The 12,744-nt window shown below is 49.5% G+C and overlaps 2 protein-coding genes across 2 annotated transcripts; both read right to left on the bottom strand.

Annotated features, from left to right (window-relative positions):
• Nucleotides 1-3,213: 3,213 nt before the first annotated feature.
• On the bottom strand, nucleotides 3,214-6,237 carry LOC127327601 (large ribosomal subunit protein eL20y). The gene is made up of 4 exons (XM_051354378.2): nucleotides 6,103-6,237; nucleotides 5,878-5,993; nucleotides 5,717-5,780; nucleotides 3,214-3,743 (listed from the first exon to the last, which is right to left on the bottom strand). The coding sequence occupies exons 1-4, from the start codon at nucleotides 6,115-6,117 to the stop codon at nucleotides 3,402-3,404; spliced, it is 537 nt and encodes a 178-aa protein (XP_051210338.1). The 5' UTR covers nucleotides 6,118-6,237; the 3' UTR covers nucleotides 3,214-3,401.
• Nucleotides 6,238-6,510: 273 nt separating this feature from the next.
• LOC127327602 (large ribosomal subunit protein eL20z) lies at nucleotides 6,511-8,524 on the bottom strand. Its single transcript, XM_051354379.2, has 4 exons — nucleotides 8,175-8,524; nucleotides 7,324-7,402; nucleotides 7,113-7,230; nucleotides 6,511-6,788 (listed from the first exon to the last, which is right to left on the bottom strand). The coding sequence occupies exons 1-4, from the start codon at nucleotides 8,446-8,448 to the stop codon at nucleotides 6,732-6,734; spliced, it is 528 nt and encodes a 175-aa protein (XP_051210339.1). The 5' UTR covers nucleotides 8,449-8,524; the 3' UTR covers nucleotides 6,511-6,731.
• Nucleotides 8,525-12,744: the final 4,220 nt, after the last annotated feature.

The following is a 12,744-nucleotide window of genomic DNA, read 5'->3' as shown; positions in this document are numbered from 1 at the left end:
CACCAGCTCCTCCTCCAATAAGGCGTCTCTGAGCCTTCTTCTGCTCCGGAGAAGCTGCCGAGCTGTGAGATCTCTCGGCCATGGAGGCTTTGAGAGATCTACCAGCGAGGGAGCAGGATGGATCTTCGCTTACCGCTCGGCCGGCCTTGGTGGTGAGGGGGTGCGTAGGCGGTGTTTCTCAGCTCTGGATCTTGCAAGAAGTCTGGCTCGCCGGCGCGGGTCGGTGAAGAACAGTTCGGAAGGGCGCTGGCTCCTGGCCTGCCGCGGTGGCGAGGAGGAGGCTTCTGCTCAGCTGGATCTGCTCTTCTTCAACCAGCATCGGCTTCTTCACAGGTTCTTCTTCATCGAGCTCAACCACGTGGAGGACTTGCTTGCCTCCACGATCTTCTGCCGGCATGGCGGCTCTTCTACAACCTCCAGTTCGGAGGCCTCTATTCCTAGCTGCTGGGGCTCGGCGTCCAGATTCCACCAAGTGGTTCGTCCCCGGTGGTCTCCTGGCGTCCAGCGGCAACGGAGTTACGCCGGATTTGGGTGTTCGAGCATATGCGCCCTGTTCCTCGGCGGCGACGCTTTGAGGACGCCGGCGTCTGGTGGCGGAGCATCTCAGGGACCTGATTGCGTTTTTATTTCTTGTCCCAGGGTGTGTATTGTAAAGTGTGAGGGCCTTTCTTCAAATCTCAGGTTTCTCAGGACGATAGATGCCAAAGGGCCTCACTGTAATATTTACCTGCCACGTCTGATATGAATGAAATTCTGGGGCCTTCTAGGCCCTACTTCCTGTTCAAAAAAAAAAAAAAAAGCAACATTATTATATATTTACTAGTGTACAACGTTGTGTGAAGACAGCTGGAGGTCACTGTGTGATGGTCAAAACATTTGAGAAATGATGAACGATCATTTTCACTGCAGGAAGAGCTATGTTAGGGCAGCAGCTTTGTTGATCTGATTTTCTGTGGAGATCGTAGTCTGGGAGTCGGTGACAGGGTCCGGAGCAAGAGTTCTCAAAACAAAAGGGTCCGGAGCAAGACAGCTACCTGAGAGCATCTCCAGTCGCGTCCCCCAAACCATCCCCCAAACCGCGCCGGATCGAGCGTTTGGGTGACGTGTTTTGTTCGTGCCGCGTTTGGGGGACGTCGCTCCCCAGCCGCGTCCCCCAAACGCCGCCCCCAAATGAATATTTGTGCACGAAAATAAAGGTTTTCATTCAATTTTGATTATATATTACAAAGTTTGAATGCAAACGGCTAGATTTCATCTAAACCTAGACTACTGACCGCCCGGCGGCGCGTTCGACGGCCCCGCCCCGTCGTCGCCTCCCCTACGCCGCAGCTCCTCCTGCGCGCGCCTCCTCTCCTTGCGTTCGGCGGCGGCCAGACGGTGCCGCTCCCGCCGCGCGTCCTCCGCCGTCCCCTCGCTGCGCCGCCCGGAGGGAGAGCTCGATGGCGCGACGAATATGCGCCTCTTCGAGGGCACGGGCGTCGTCCTGGAGCTTCTTCTCCGACTCGAAGGACTCGACGAGGGCGCGTTGCTGATCGGCCGTCTCGTCCGGGTGCGGCCCGTCGTCGTCGGACCACTCGTCCTCCACCTCGGTCTCCTCCGCCTCGGCCTCCTCCTCCTCCATTGGCGCCTCCTCCTCCACATCTGTTGGCGCCTCCATCATCGCCGCCGCAAACGCGTCGGCCGCCGCCAATCGCTTCCGCCCGCCTCCCCATAGCGCCGTAAGCGCCGCCTCCCGCTGTCGACGCTCCTCCGCCGTCGCCGCTCTGGAGCTCGATCGACTCACGCCGCCGGCGCTCGATCGAGTCACGCCGTTCACGGAACAGCGCTGCCGTTCATCGCGCCGGGCGCCGGGCGCTCGTCAGCCCATCGCTGCTCCATCTCCTCCCGCATCGGGCGCCGTCGCGCCTCTTGTCCCGTCGAGGCCGCAACGGTGTCGCACCGCTGCTCCTCGCCACGCTGCTGCCGCCGCGGCCTCTCGGCCGCGGAGGCGGGCGGAGAACGCCGCTAGATCCGCCGCCGTCGCGCTCACGGCGCCGGCGGGCCTCCTCCTCGAGTGCCTCCTCGAGTGCCGCACGCCGCTGCCGGCTCGTCAATGGAGGAGACGGCGGTGGAGGGAAGTGGCCATCGCCGGGGCGGTTCGCCATTGCCACTGGTGATGGAGGAGACGGCTGTGGAGCGACGAGGGCTGTGTTTGTTGCCGGCGGGGTGTGGTGGCTACCATTGATGAGCCGGGAGACCTTTTATTATAGACGCGGGCGTCGGGAAGAAAGCGCGAACGTACGAGAAGAGGCGGGAAGATCGCGCTGAACGGGCGGTGGCGTGCGAACGCCGGCGACGCGTGGAGGCTGCGCAGCACCGACGAGACGTCTCGCCTGCCCCTCCGTCGCCATTAAGGCAAAGATGCCGCTGCGCGCGAATAACTACCGTCGCGAGGTAGGCGACGGTTAGGTTAATATTAACTGTGCCGCTGACGCGTCGGCCCCGCGTCGGTTGGCCTCGCTTTTCGTTGTGTCCGGCGTCCCCGGAGCGTCCCCTGTGGGACGGGGACGGGCTCGGGGCGCCGGACACCGTATCGGGGAGCGCCGGACAAAAAAGGGCTTTGGGGGACGCGGCTGGAACGCTTTTTTTGTCCGGCGCGCCCCAAATCCCTTTGGAGAACGCGACTGGAGATGCTCTGAAGCGTAATCATTAATGTTGATCAGATTTCAAACAAGAAACAACCACCATTCGCTAGCAATCAGGTTAGGCCCGCTGATCGGCAGAGAGCCAAATCGAGCAACTTACCACTAGAATCTGCCTTTGAAAGCAGACATAAACCAAACCAAATGGAAACAAGTAGACAGACCAAAATCTCTCGGTTGCTTTGGGTACTCACAACCTACATACTTGCGCTGATTGACGCCGGACCGATGGATGAACGCACCTCCAAGCTTTGAAAGGTTCACCGTCCTCCACACCAGACACTGGAGGACTCTTCCTCCACCAAGTGTACCGTTGGTTCGGGCGATAGCAGCTACTCTGGCACGACCGCTAGATCAACAGCTTCTACAGCGTCCCATCAGTTCAGCGATGGCTTTTAACTGTAAACAGGTCATACTCAGCATAATATGTCTGCCTGGCAATCCCTTAATTCCCCCTGTGGTGGAGCTAGGCAAGAGTTTTTGTGAGAAAGAAATGTATAATAGCAAAACGTCCGCACCACTAGAGACATACTGAAGCAACAATAGATCTGCTCATTACTAATACCGAATAAAGTCAAGAGTTGCAAAGCATCATCCACAGCAGCAACTGAAAACATCAAAGTGCATAAACCATGGCGCACCAAAACTTTCAAAGGCAACAATCTTAAACACTTATAATCTAGGAACACAGAATAGCAGGTGTGAGACTTCTGCAACCAATCACATGAACAGGTTGGGCCTCGTCGCCTTGTAGGTGGTCTTGAGCTTCCTGGTGGGGGGCCTCACCTTCTGGAAGACCAGCGGGAACTTGATCTTCGAGTTGTGGAACTGCTTGGTGTTCTCCCTCTTGCAAAGCTTGAAGTCGACTGTCGCCGTCTTGATGATCTGGATGCAGGGGGAACGCACACGGTGGCGCGAGGCCATCTCCGTGTACATCTGGTCCACGGCACCATTCAGGGTCGTGTCACGGTACTCCTTGTACATGTTGTGGTAACCGGTCCTGCTCTGGTAGCGCAGCCAGATGCCGAAGTTCTTGATGGTGGTCGGGTTCTTCTCAAAGATCTGAGAGATGTACAGCATATGATTGTTAGAAAACAGGGGAATGGTATACAGCATTGAATATTACTGAGAAAGCAACACCTAACAAGCACAATATAACCTGTTCAATCACTTCTAAGTAACCAATCGCCGTAAATGGCAAACATATTGGATGAGTTGCCATTTTCTCGAAGAATAGAAATAGTCATGCTATGCGACATTGTATAGAACAGAGCCATATTAATTAAATAAAATTGTTGCTGATATAACTGTGATGAACAATAGCAACTAATAACTGTAAACAGTCTGTGACTCTAAATTTCCAGTCTAAACAAACAGAAATAACAACATAGTGCATGAACAAGAACTTAAAGGTTCTCTTAAGGGTGTAGAACACACAAGTCACAGTTATTACAGACACAAGTTAAAGAACATAGGATACTACTACCCGTCAGTTTATGTCTGTCATGACCAGCTTTATAAGATGTGTGCATCTAATTTCATCCAACAAGAACATGCACCAATCTATTCTCAGCCAATTCTAAATCTAGCCTCCCTCCCATCCAAACTGACCCAGTGATATTCATGACCGTACATACACATCTTGAATTCCATGGTCCCAACAATTGGTATCAGAGCTCACGATGCTTTTGCACTTGACTCTGTGTTACTTTCAGTGGGCCTGCATCTGAACATTACGAACTCCACAAAAAAGCTATCCCAAAGATATCAAGTGCAACGGACACCATCAGCTTTGATACCAAATTGTCAGAAACATGAGTTCAGGACAGGTACATACTGTTGCAAACATGACTGGGACAACTCGAATGAGAAGGAAGGTATTGGCATGAAAGAGAACAGGAATGGATTGTCATTTTCCGTGCTTAATGAAACTAGATCTGCATACAGAGCTAACGACTGTTAAAGACTGGAAGTGCAACTTCAAACATTACGAACTAAACCTAAGAGGTGGGTACCAGAAATAGAAGTTACTATGTCAGTACTTTTATGAAAATGGTACAAATAGCCATAGTAGAATGTTCCATTGCTATTTCAGCTCCACTTGCATGTGCACCAAATGGGGCTGATACCAATGTACATGATCTACTATAGATCCACCAAGTACCCTATCTCAGCAATAACACTGAACACAAGGTGATCTTGCTAACTATCTGCTTGATTTGATAACATGACCAGACCAGGTCTGTAGAAGCTAGGCACATCTATTTTTATTGACAAGAACATATACAAAGCTATTCTCAGCCAGTTCTTAATCTAGCCTCCCTACTAGCCAAGCTGACCCAGTGATCTTCATGACTGTACATACACATCATGAAATGTATGAGCGTTACAGTTGGTATCAGAGCTTACGATGTCATTGCACTTTTAACATTGTACTTGTCGTGGCCCAGCATCTGGCCACTAAGAACTCCCACAAATAAGATAGCCCAATGGTGTCAAGTGCCAATGATACCGTAAGCTTTGATGCCAAGTTGTCACGGACATCAGTTCATGACGGGTACATACTGCTGCGAAGATGGCTGGGACAGCTCGAATGACAGGGAAGAATTGGCATGACAGGGAACAGGAATAGATTGATATTTTCCTTGTGCAATGAAAATCGATGTTTGAACTTCAACATGGCTAACAGTTCTTATGTTGTAATGTATACGCTTTTGATTTACATGCATATGTAGAAGCTACTATGTCAGTATATTTATAAAATCATCTTACATTGGCACCAAATGAGGCTGATACCAACATACGTGAACAAATCCAGAAAATATCCTATTTGACCCTAAACCCTAAACTTACACATACAGGTGAGGCAGAGAGAACATAAACAGCAAGTACAGACTGCCAAACGCTACACATCAATCGAGCACTCCAAACATCTTCCCAGAGTAAAAATCTGATCTATTGCGCTAGCACGACAGCTAGTCCGAGCCAATAGTGTAATAAAGTTGCATTCACGCATCATGGTAACCGGGTAATACCTCGTTGATGGCGAGCATCTGTCCATTGGCCTTCTTCACCTTCTTGAGCTTCCTCAGGAAGTACCTGGGTGCAAACACACAAGCTCCATGAGACCACAGATCAAAACGGCACAAAACGAAGATTCATGGCTCTGTCACTACGGTTCGGGAGAGAGACTGACCAGAACTTGGACTTGGCGCGGACCTCGTTGGTGGCCCAGAGCTTCATGCGGTAGATCTTGGGCTGCTCATCGCCGGGGGTCGGAAGCGCGCGACCCACCACCTGGTACTGGTGGAACTGCGCGCACGAACAAACACAGAAAGAAACGCATAGATCAGACACGCATTGACACATCGAAGGCGCGGTAACAGGAAGGCGGCGGCGGCGGCGCCGGCGAGAAGCTTACCCTGTGGGCGACCATTTTGGCGAGCTCTCGAGACCGGCGGCGGAGGAGACCTAAACCTAAGGACGAGATGGCGGCGACGGGGGAGGAGCCGGAAGCAGAGGTCTATTTATCTGTGGGGGACGAGGAACCCTAACGGGCCGTGCTTTACGGGCTTTGTTACCACTCTCATTCGTTGGCATCCGGTGGGCTGGCCCAATTAGACATTCTCTCATGTATAATGGGCCGTTATTACCTGCGTGTGTAAATAGTTTCTGCTGGTCATGTTTTTCGAAATTAGCTTGCGTTTGTCAGTTGCTTCATGCCTGTGTAGAACTCGTTTATCCTCGTTTCCTTTTTAAGAATATGACCCATGAAATCTGGTTAAACAACTATAGGAACTCTTGTGAACTCGATCCCATACGTAAGTGCTGAATTTGAAACGTAGAATTCTTTTATTACAAAGTAGAAATACCCAACATAGATACAAGAGGACATCGACTAATCCATGCAGCTCCACTCTTTAATGTACAGATACGTATACTGTATACATGATACTCATACATGAAACACAACCAGATAAGTAAATGGGAACTGACAAAGATATTTTACGGTAACAGAACCACCCCCAATGCCAAGACCTGGTTGGCAATTCACCAATCTTCGTGTTTCGCTAATCCAAGGGGGATAACAATTGCCGCAATTACAGCCTGTTTGAATGATACAGAATATTTCAGCGCAAAGTTAGTCAAGTATTAGAAAAAAAAAAATTCATTTAGCTCGTAATTTGCTGTTCTAAAAGTTTCTGTACTAGTACTTGCAATGCTAAACTTGTACAGTTTACATCTACTTATATATTGAAAGAGTGTTTGCAAATTCCAAGCAGCATCTGAGCATATCCCTTTCAGCTATTTTTTTCAGTTAACCTACAAAGCTGGTCGACCCGATATAACTTCTTCCGTATAGTAAGTGAAATCAAAATAGTACAGCGGCATAGTATTGTATTGTGTAACTGTATCGGAAAGGTAACTTACAGCGATAGTGCAGGCCACATATCCTGGTTTCTCTCTGTGGTCATGTACCCGGACACATATGAGAATAAAAGCCCCAACGTACCATGGAATGGCAGCAAGGAAGAACCCAGCAATGAACCTTTGGTTCAGCAAGATAATGAAACTCCGTGAGTAGACTGGTTTAATTTTACTAGAAAGTAAGGAAAAATAGCAAGTGTACAGAGGCACTCACAGAAGCCAGCCCATGCCGAGTCCACAACACGGAAGGCGATGCATTCTCACGGGTCTTCCTTCGGCAACAGGACCGTAACCTGAGACAGCAGAAAAAGGATGGTCATACGACATGGGTGTCTATTTTTCAGCCTTGGGTCCATTTGTTTGTTATTTGTGAGTCTAAGAGCCTAATAGTTTTCCTTTTCCCCGGGTAATCAATGCAAATAGGATTCGAAGTTATATATCTAGTTTGCTTCTAGGAGTATAAGGTAACCGACAGATGAATAGCAATAAGGTTCGAGACATTGTCTTCTGGCTAACGAATTCAGCTATCTTAGCTTAGACTTTGTCGAATTATGTCTTTGCAACCACCCAAAATGCGCTTCGAAGTAACGATCCACACCTCTTAATTGATGCTACAAGTGCTAACCAAAACTAGCAAAAGTTAGCAGTGCCTAGAGGGCTATACAGTATGTACTACCAATTTGTAGTTTCAGTTTAAACATCAGTTATCCCCTTTTAGCTCAGGATCCATGTGTCGAGGTTACTGAATTTGATTGACCCTACAGCTAGCGTCCATTCACAAGAGTATAATTGTGAGTACTCTAGAATTTTCTATCCGACGAGAAAAAGGTTAGCTGTTAGAAACTAAAGATTAGGATGATGCACGCAAATTAGGATCAGACACTTCCCGATCATTCAGAGACAACAGTGAGACTCTGCATCCACCCGACACGGATGGAATCTCCGAGGAGAGCGTAACTGCTCCGCGGATCACTAAAACCTCTAAATTACAAGAATTCCCCATTTCCCAGCTACAGCTAAGCACGTAAGGTGGAAAAATTGTACTGAGAGAGAGGCCGATGGTACCTGAGCCTGGCACGGCCTGGTACCCCTGCGCGTGGTACGGCTCGGCGTGCGCGTAGGGCTGCTGCTGGTTGTGGTAGCCGCCGGCGAATCCGGGAGGCGGGGCGGGTTGGGGGTAGCCGACGGGCGGCGGGTGGAAGGTGCCGTACTGGTACTGGCCGGGGTCCTGGCCCCGCAGGTGCGGCGGCTCCGACGTCGGGAGCGGGCCGGAGGAGGCGTAGCCCATCGTCTTGCCGCCGCCGCCGCCGGCCTCCGGGTCGTCCTGGCCGCCTCCCATGGTGAGCGTCGATCGGTTGACCTTTGACTTGACGATGTTCCGTGCGGACGGAGGTGTGTGATTGTGTGAAGCTGGCGGTGACAGAGAGAGGCAGCGGCAGAGTGATGAGCAGAATAAGTGGGCCCCTTTGGGCCGGTGGTAGTTGCGCCTGATAAGATATGGGCCCCCGATAGCTCCCCGGCCATGGAAAGATGGAGCCTATGTAGATACACTAATTCTGCTAAAAAAAAAGATTCGAGTGGCGAGCGATTGCCTGAACGTGGTGCGAAGCTTGAGCCAGGGCACCATGGGAGTTTATGCACACGTTGTGCGGGAGTTCAAGGAGACGGCTCGAGAGCTTGATGAGGTGGTCGTTGTCCATGAGTGTAGGGTGTCGAATAAGGAAGCTCACAACCTAGCTAGAAGTAGTGTGCTCCTAGAGCACGGTCGCCATGTTTGACTGTTGGCGCCCCTGGTGGGCGTTTGTATCCCCAGTGTGATTTGTTAATCGCACTACTTAGTCTCAAAAAAAATGCTAAAAAAAAGATACACTAATACTCCACCTTTTCCATCAAACAAAAATGTAATAACTACTTTCAAGAAAGTATACAAGAATTGGCTATCAAAATTCAAAAAAGAGTACTCTAAGTATAAACAGATGTATCAATGTTTCTCCTTGCAGAGAAAAGGCATTCGAACTATAAGTCTAGATAATGTATTAACTTATCAATGCCTACAAGTTGTAAACTAGGCTTTCACGGAAAGTAGAGGGCAAGTAGATCTCGAAAGTTTCAGCCGAAAAAGGTGCTCGACTGCTAAAAACTAGGGTTGATGTTAACAATGATTCGATCCTCTCTTTCTCACTCGGCTCCCCTTTATATAAGAGGTGGAGCCGAGGCTTTCGTATCGTACAAGTTACAAAGTCCGGGAGACTTATTTGAGTCCTTCCCGTAATGATACAAGTCTATTATTCCTAATCTATCTCTATTTTTCATATCGATGCTTATTGGGCTTCCGATCTTCATAAAACTTCGGGTCATGGGCCTTCAGTTACTCCCTGGTACCTTATTCGGCAGGCCCATCATGGATGCCTATGTCAGTAGCCTCCGAGATTTTGCTTGATTCGTAGAGTCAAGTAAAATCTCCACTATGAAAACAGTCCATAAGTTCTATGAATCTTTGTTATATTTTTGCTCGAAGTATTTATATCTTGTACAGGGATAATGGTAAAAGGGGCCGATTCATCTGACGGATCAGGTATCAGTTAACTGCTCTTGTGGAAATCCCGCAAAAACCTACTTCAAAGTAAAGTCCCTGGACTCGACCTCGGGATAATGGTTTAATTCAACATGTGCCGCTTAAGGTCTTACCATATGTCGAACTCCAGTTAAGTTTTATCGATTACCTAACGCGTCCGTTAGGATTTTTCTTCACGTCTGTTGATGCGGATAAAGTAGTAGAGCGCATTCGGGTGCGATACCATGCCGCATAGGACAGATCCTGGGGACTTACCTTCGTAAAAGATTACGGCATTCAAAAATGGTATCGCGACGTACGCGTTCTGAAAATATATTGTCGAGTGCCTTTTCCGGCTGTTGGAACGGCATATATTTTCGAGTCATGATGACATAATATCTTGTCCTCGCGATGGGAGTATATTTCGAGTTATAAGAAACTCGACAATGTGATGATCTCATATTTCGTCGGGTGCGCGATCAGCGTTCCCGATGGGAGTAGCCCTCGAGGCTACGGCCAAGTGCTTGAACTTGGTCGTAGGATCAACTTGCATTGTCTTCTCGCTTTCTTTTTTTTCGTTGCTCCATCTCTTTTTCTTCAATTTCATCGGGTGCGCGACCAGCGCTCCCGATGGGAGTAGCCCCCGAGGCTACACCCAAGTGCTTGTACTTGGTTGTAGGCTCAGTCTTTGCTATTTTTTGCCAACTTTATCTTGTCTTTCGCTACCTTGTCCTCTTATCAGAAGTATGAACAATACTTCTGATAAGAGTAGCCCCCGAGCATGTGAGCAAATGCTTGTATTTGATCATGGGCTCTCGAATTTTCTCTGCCGACACTCGAAATTGTATTGTCGCTATATTTGATAGAAGCACTCAAAGTTTTTCTTGGAGTGACATCAGTGTTGACGATATCCACGATTGCTTCCTTGGGAAACCACGGCACCTATCACCTCCCTAAAACGTGGGCCCAAAATTCTGCACCATCGACATGTTGCACAAGTGGGGGACACACGTCCTCCGTAACTTCCGGCACGCGCGCAGTAACTCATGTACAGTAACTTCTCGCTGAAAAGACCTTTGTACCCTTGTGGACACGCGTAAGGCTTAAGATGCATTTCCTTTTCATCCAATGGCGCGACGGGTCAGCTCCTCTCTATAAATCCACCTTACCTTCTTCCTTTTCTCCCTTCGCCGCCGCACATCTTCTTCATCCTCTGCTTCCGCCATTGCTGCCCCTCTGAGCTCTGCGAGCCCTTGCTCTCTCTCGCTCCTCTGCTCCACCAAAGCACTCCTGCATGCCGCCGCGCACAAAGCTGACCAAACACATAGCTCTAGGCACCAACACCCCAATGGACAAGACTGAGATCTCTGGATGGGAGCGCTCTAAGATCTCAAGCCAGGACCAGCGGACGCTCAAGAAACGTGGCCTGCTGGAGAAGCAGTACTCGTTAATCTTCCCTGGCGACGAGAGCTTCCCGCGTCCTCTCATCGGATATCGGGTAACCTTCATTGACCATCTCATTCGCGGCCTCTCCACCCCTATCCACGAATTCCTTCGTGGTCTCCTCTTTGTTTACGGGATCCAGCTACACCAGCTGACCCCAAACTCTATCATCCACATCTCGATTTTTATCACTTTGTGCGAGTGCTTCCTCGGCACCCATCCTCATTGGGGCCTGTGGAAGCGTATTTTCTACCTCCGGCGCAACAAACTCCCGCAACGTCATCTACAATGTGGGCGGTGTTTGCATCTGCGTTCGACCCGCCATTGAGTATTTTGACGTCAAATTCCCCGACTCCGCCCAAGGGTGGTGCAAAAGATGGTTGTACATCCAGGATGAGTATGTCAAATCCCAGGAGTATGACATTTCTCCATTTGAGCCTGCCGAAGAAATTCTCAGACGTTAATCTTGGGACGCAGAAGCTACTGCCGAAGAAAAGATGGCTACCGATGCCCTGATAAAGCGCATCCATCAACTCCAGAACACCCGCAGAAAGGAACTCTCGGGTGTTTAGATTACTGCTTACTTTCTTAGGATCAGGGTGCAGCCTCTGCAGGCTCGCAAAAACCCCCTTTGGATGTACTCTGACGAGAAAGATGTTGATCGTTTGTCCAAGGATCTCTCTGTGATGGACTTGGAGAAACTCATCCGACATTTTTCTTCTTTAAGAAAGAAACACGAGGTTCCGTCCTCTTGCCGCGTGGATCCATACAGTGCCTCCCACGCTCTTCCCAAAGTAAGTTAACTGTTCTTCGAATTGCTCAGCTATTTTTGTCGACTGCTTTCTGTTTTCCTTGTGTAATCACTTTTACCTTGTTGTGGCATTGTACAGGGTCACCAAGTTCTTTCTTCTCTCCCCCCTTCCTGAAGGTGGAGAGGTAGAAGAGCGAGTCGTTGTTACCGATGACTCGCAAGAAACCACTCGTTCTTAGAGTAAAGTCGCAGGATCTCAAAAATCCGCGGCGTCCTCCGAAAAAGAGACTGAGCTAGAACACTACTCTGACCACTCCATCTCTCCGACTCCCGCCGTTTCTCCTGGGCGCAATAGGAATAGAGATGACGTCGAAGACTCCAGCACCTCCAAGCCTACTGAATCGGTTGCCGAAGAACCTGCACCTGAGGAGGAGGTTGCCTTCAACCCCTATGATGACGCTGGCGCTGTTAGCTCGTAAGTCTCTTTATTGTTATATTTTTGGCTAACTCATTTTTCTTCGGAATACTCATTGTTATATATTGACAGATCCGAAGAAGAAGAAAAAGAAGAACCTGCAGTTCATGGTACGGCTCCAACGAGCACGTCCAATACCATGGTTCTTTCCGAAGAGCACCGCATTGCCACGGAATCTTCTCCTCCCCCTCAAGAGAACGTGGAAACGTCGACTCCTACCGCCAGCCCCGAGCCCCCTCGCCGAAGAAATCAAAGATTAGGGCTTGCGACAGGCATGAAGTTGTTGCGGGGAGTACTTCAACCCCTTCTTTGGACGATGTAAGTCTTCCTTTCTTTTGACTCGCTGTTTTATATTTCTCGACTATCTTTCTCTTACCGTTGAACTTTGCTTCTTCTGGGCTTGCTACTTGAC

The sequence above is a fragment of the Lolium perenne genome, chromosome 1 (genome assembly GCF_019359855.2).
Source record: "Lolium perenne isolate Kyuss_39 chromosome 1, Kyuss_2.0, whole genome shotgun sequence".
Taxonomy (NCBI): domain Eukaryota; kingdom Viridiplantae; phylum Streptophyta; class Magnoliopsida; order Poales; family Poaceae; genus Lolium; species Lolium perenne.
This window is presented reverse-complemented; position numbering and strand designations above follow the sequence as displayed.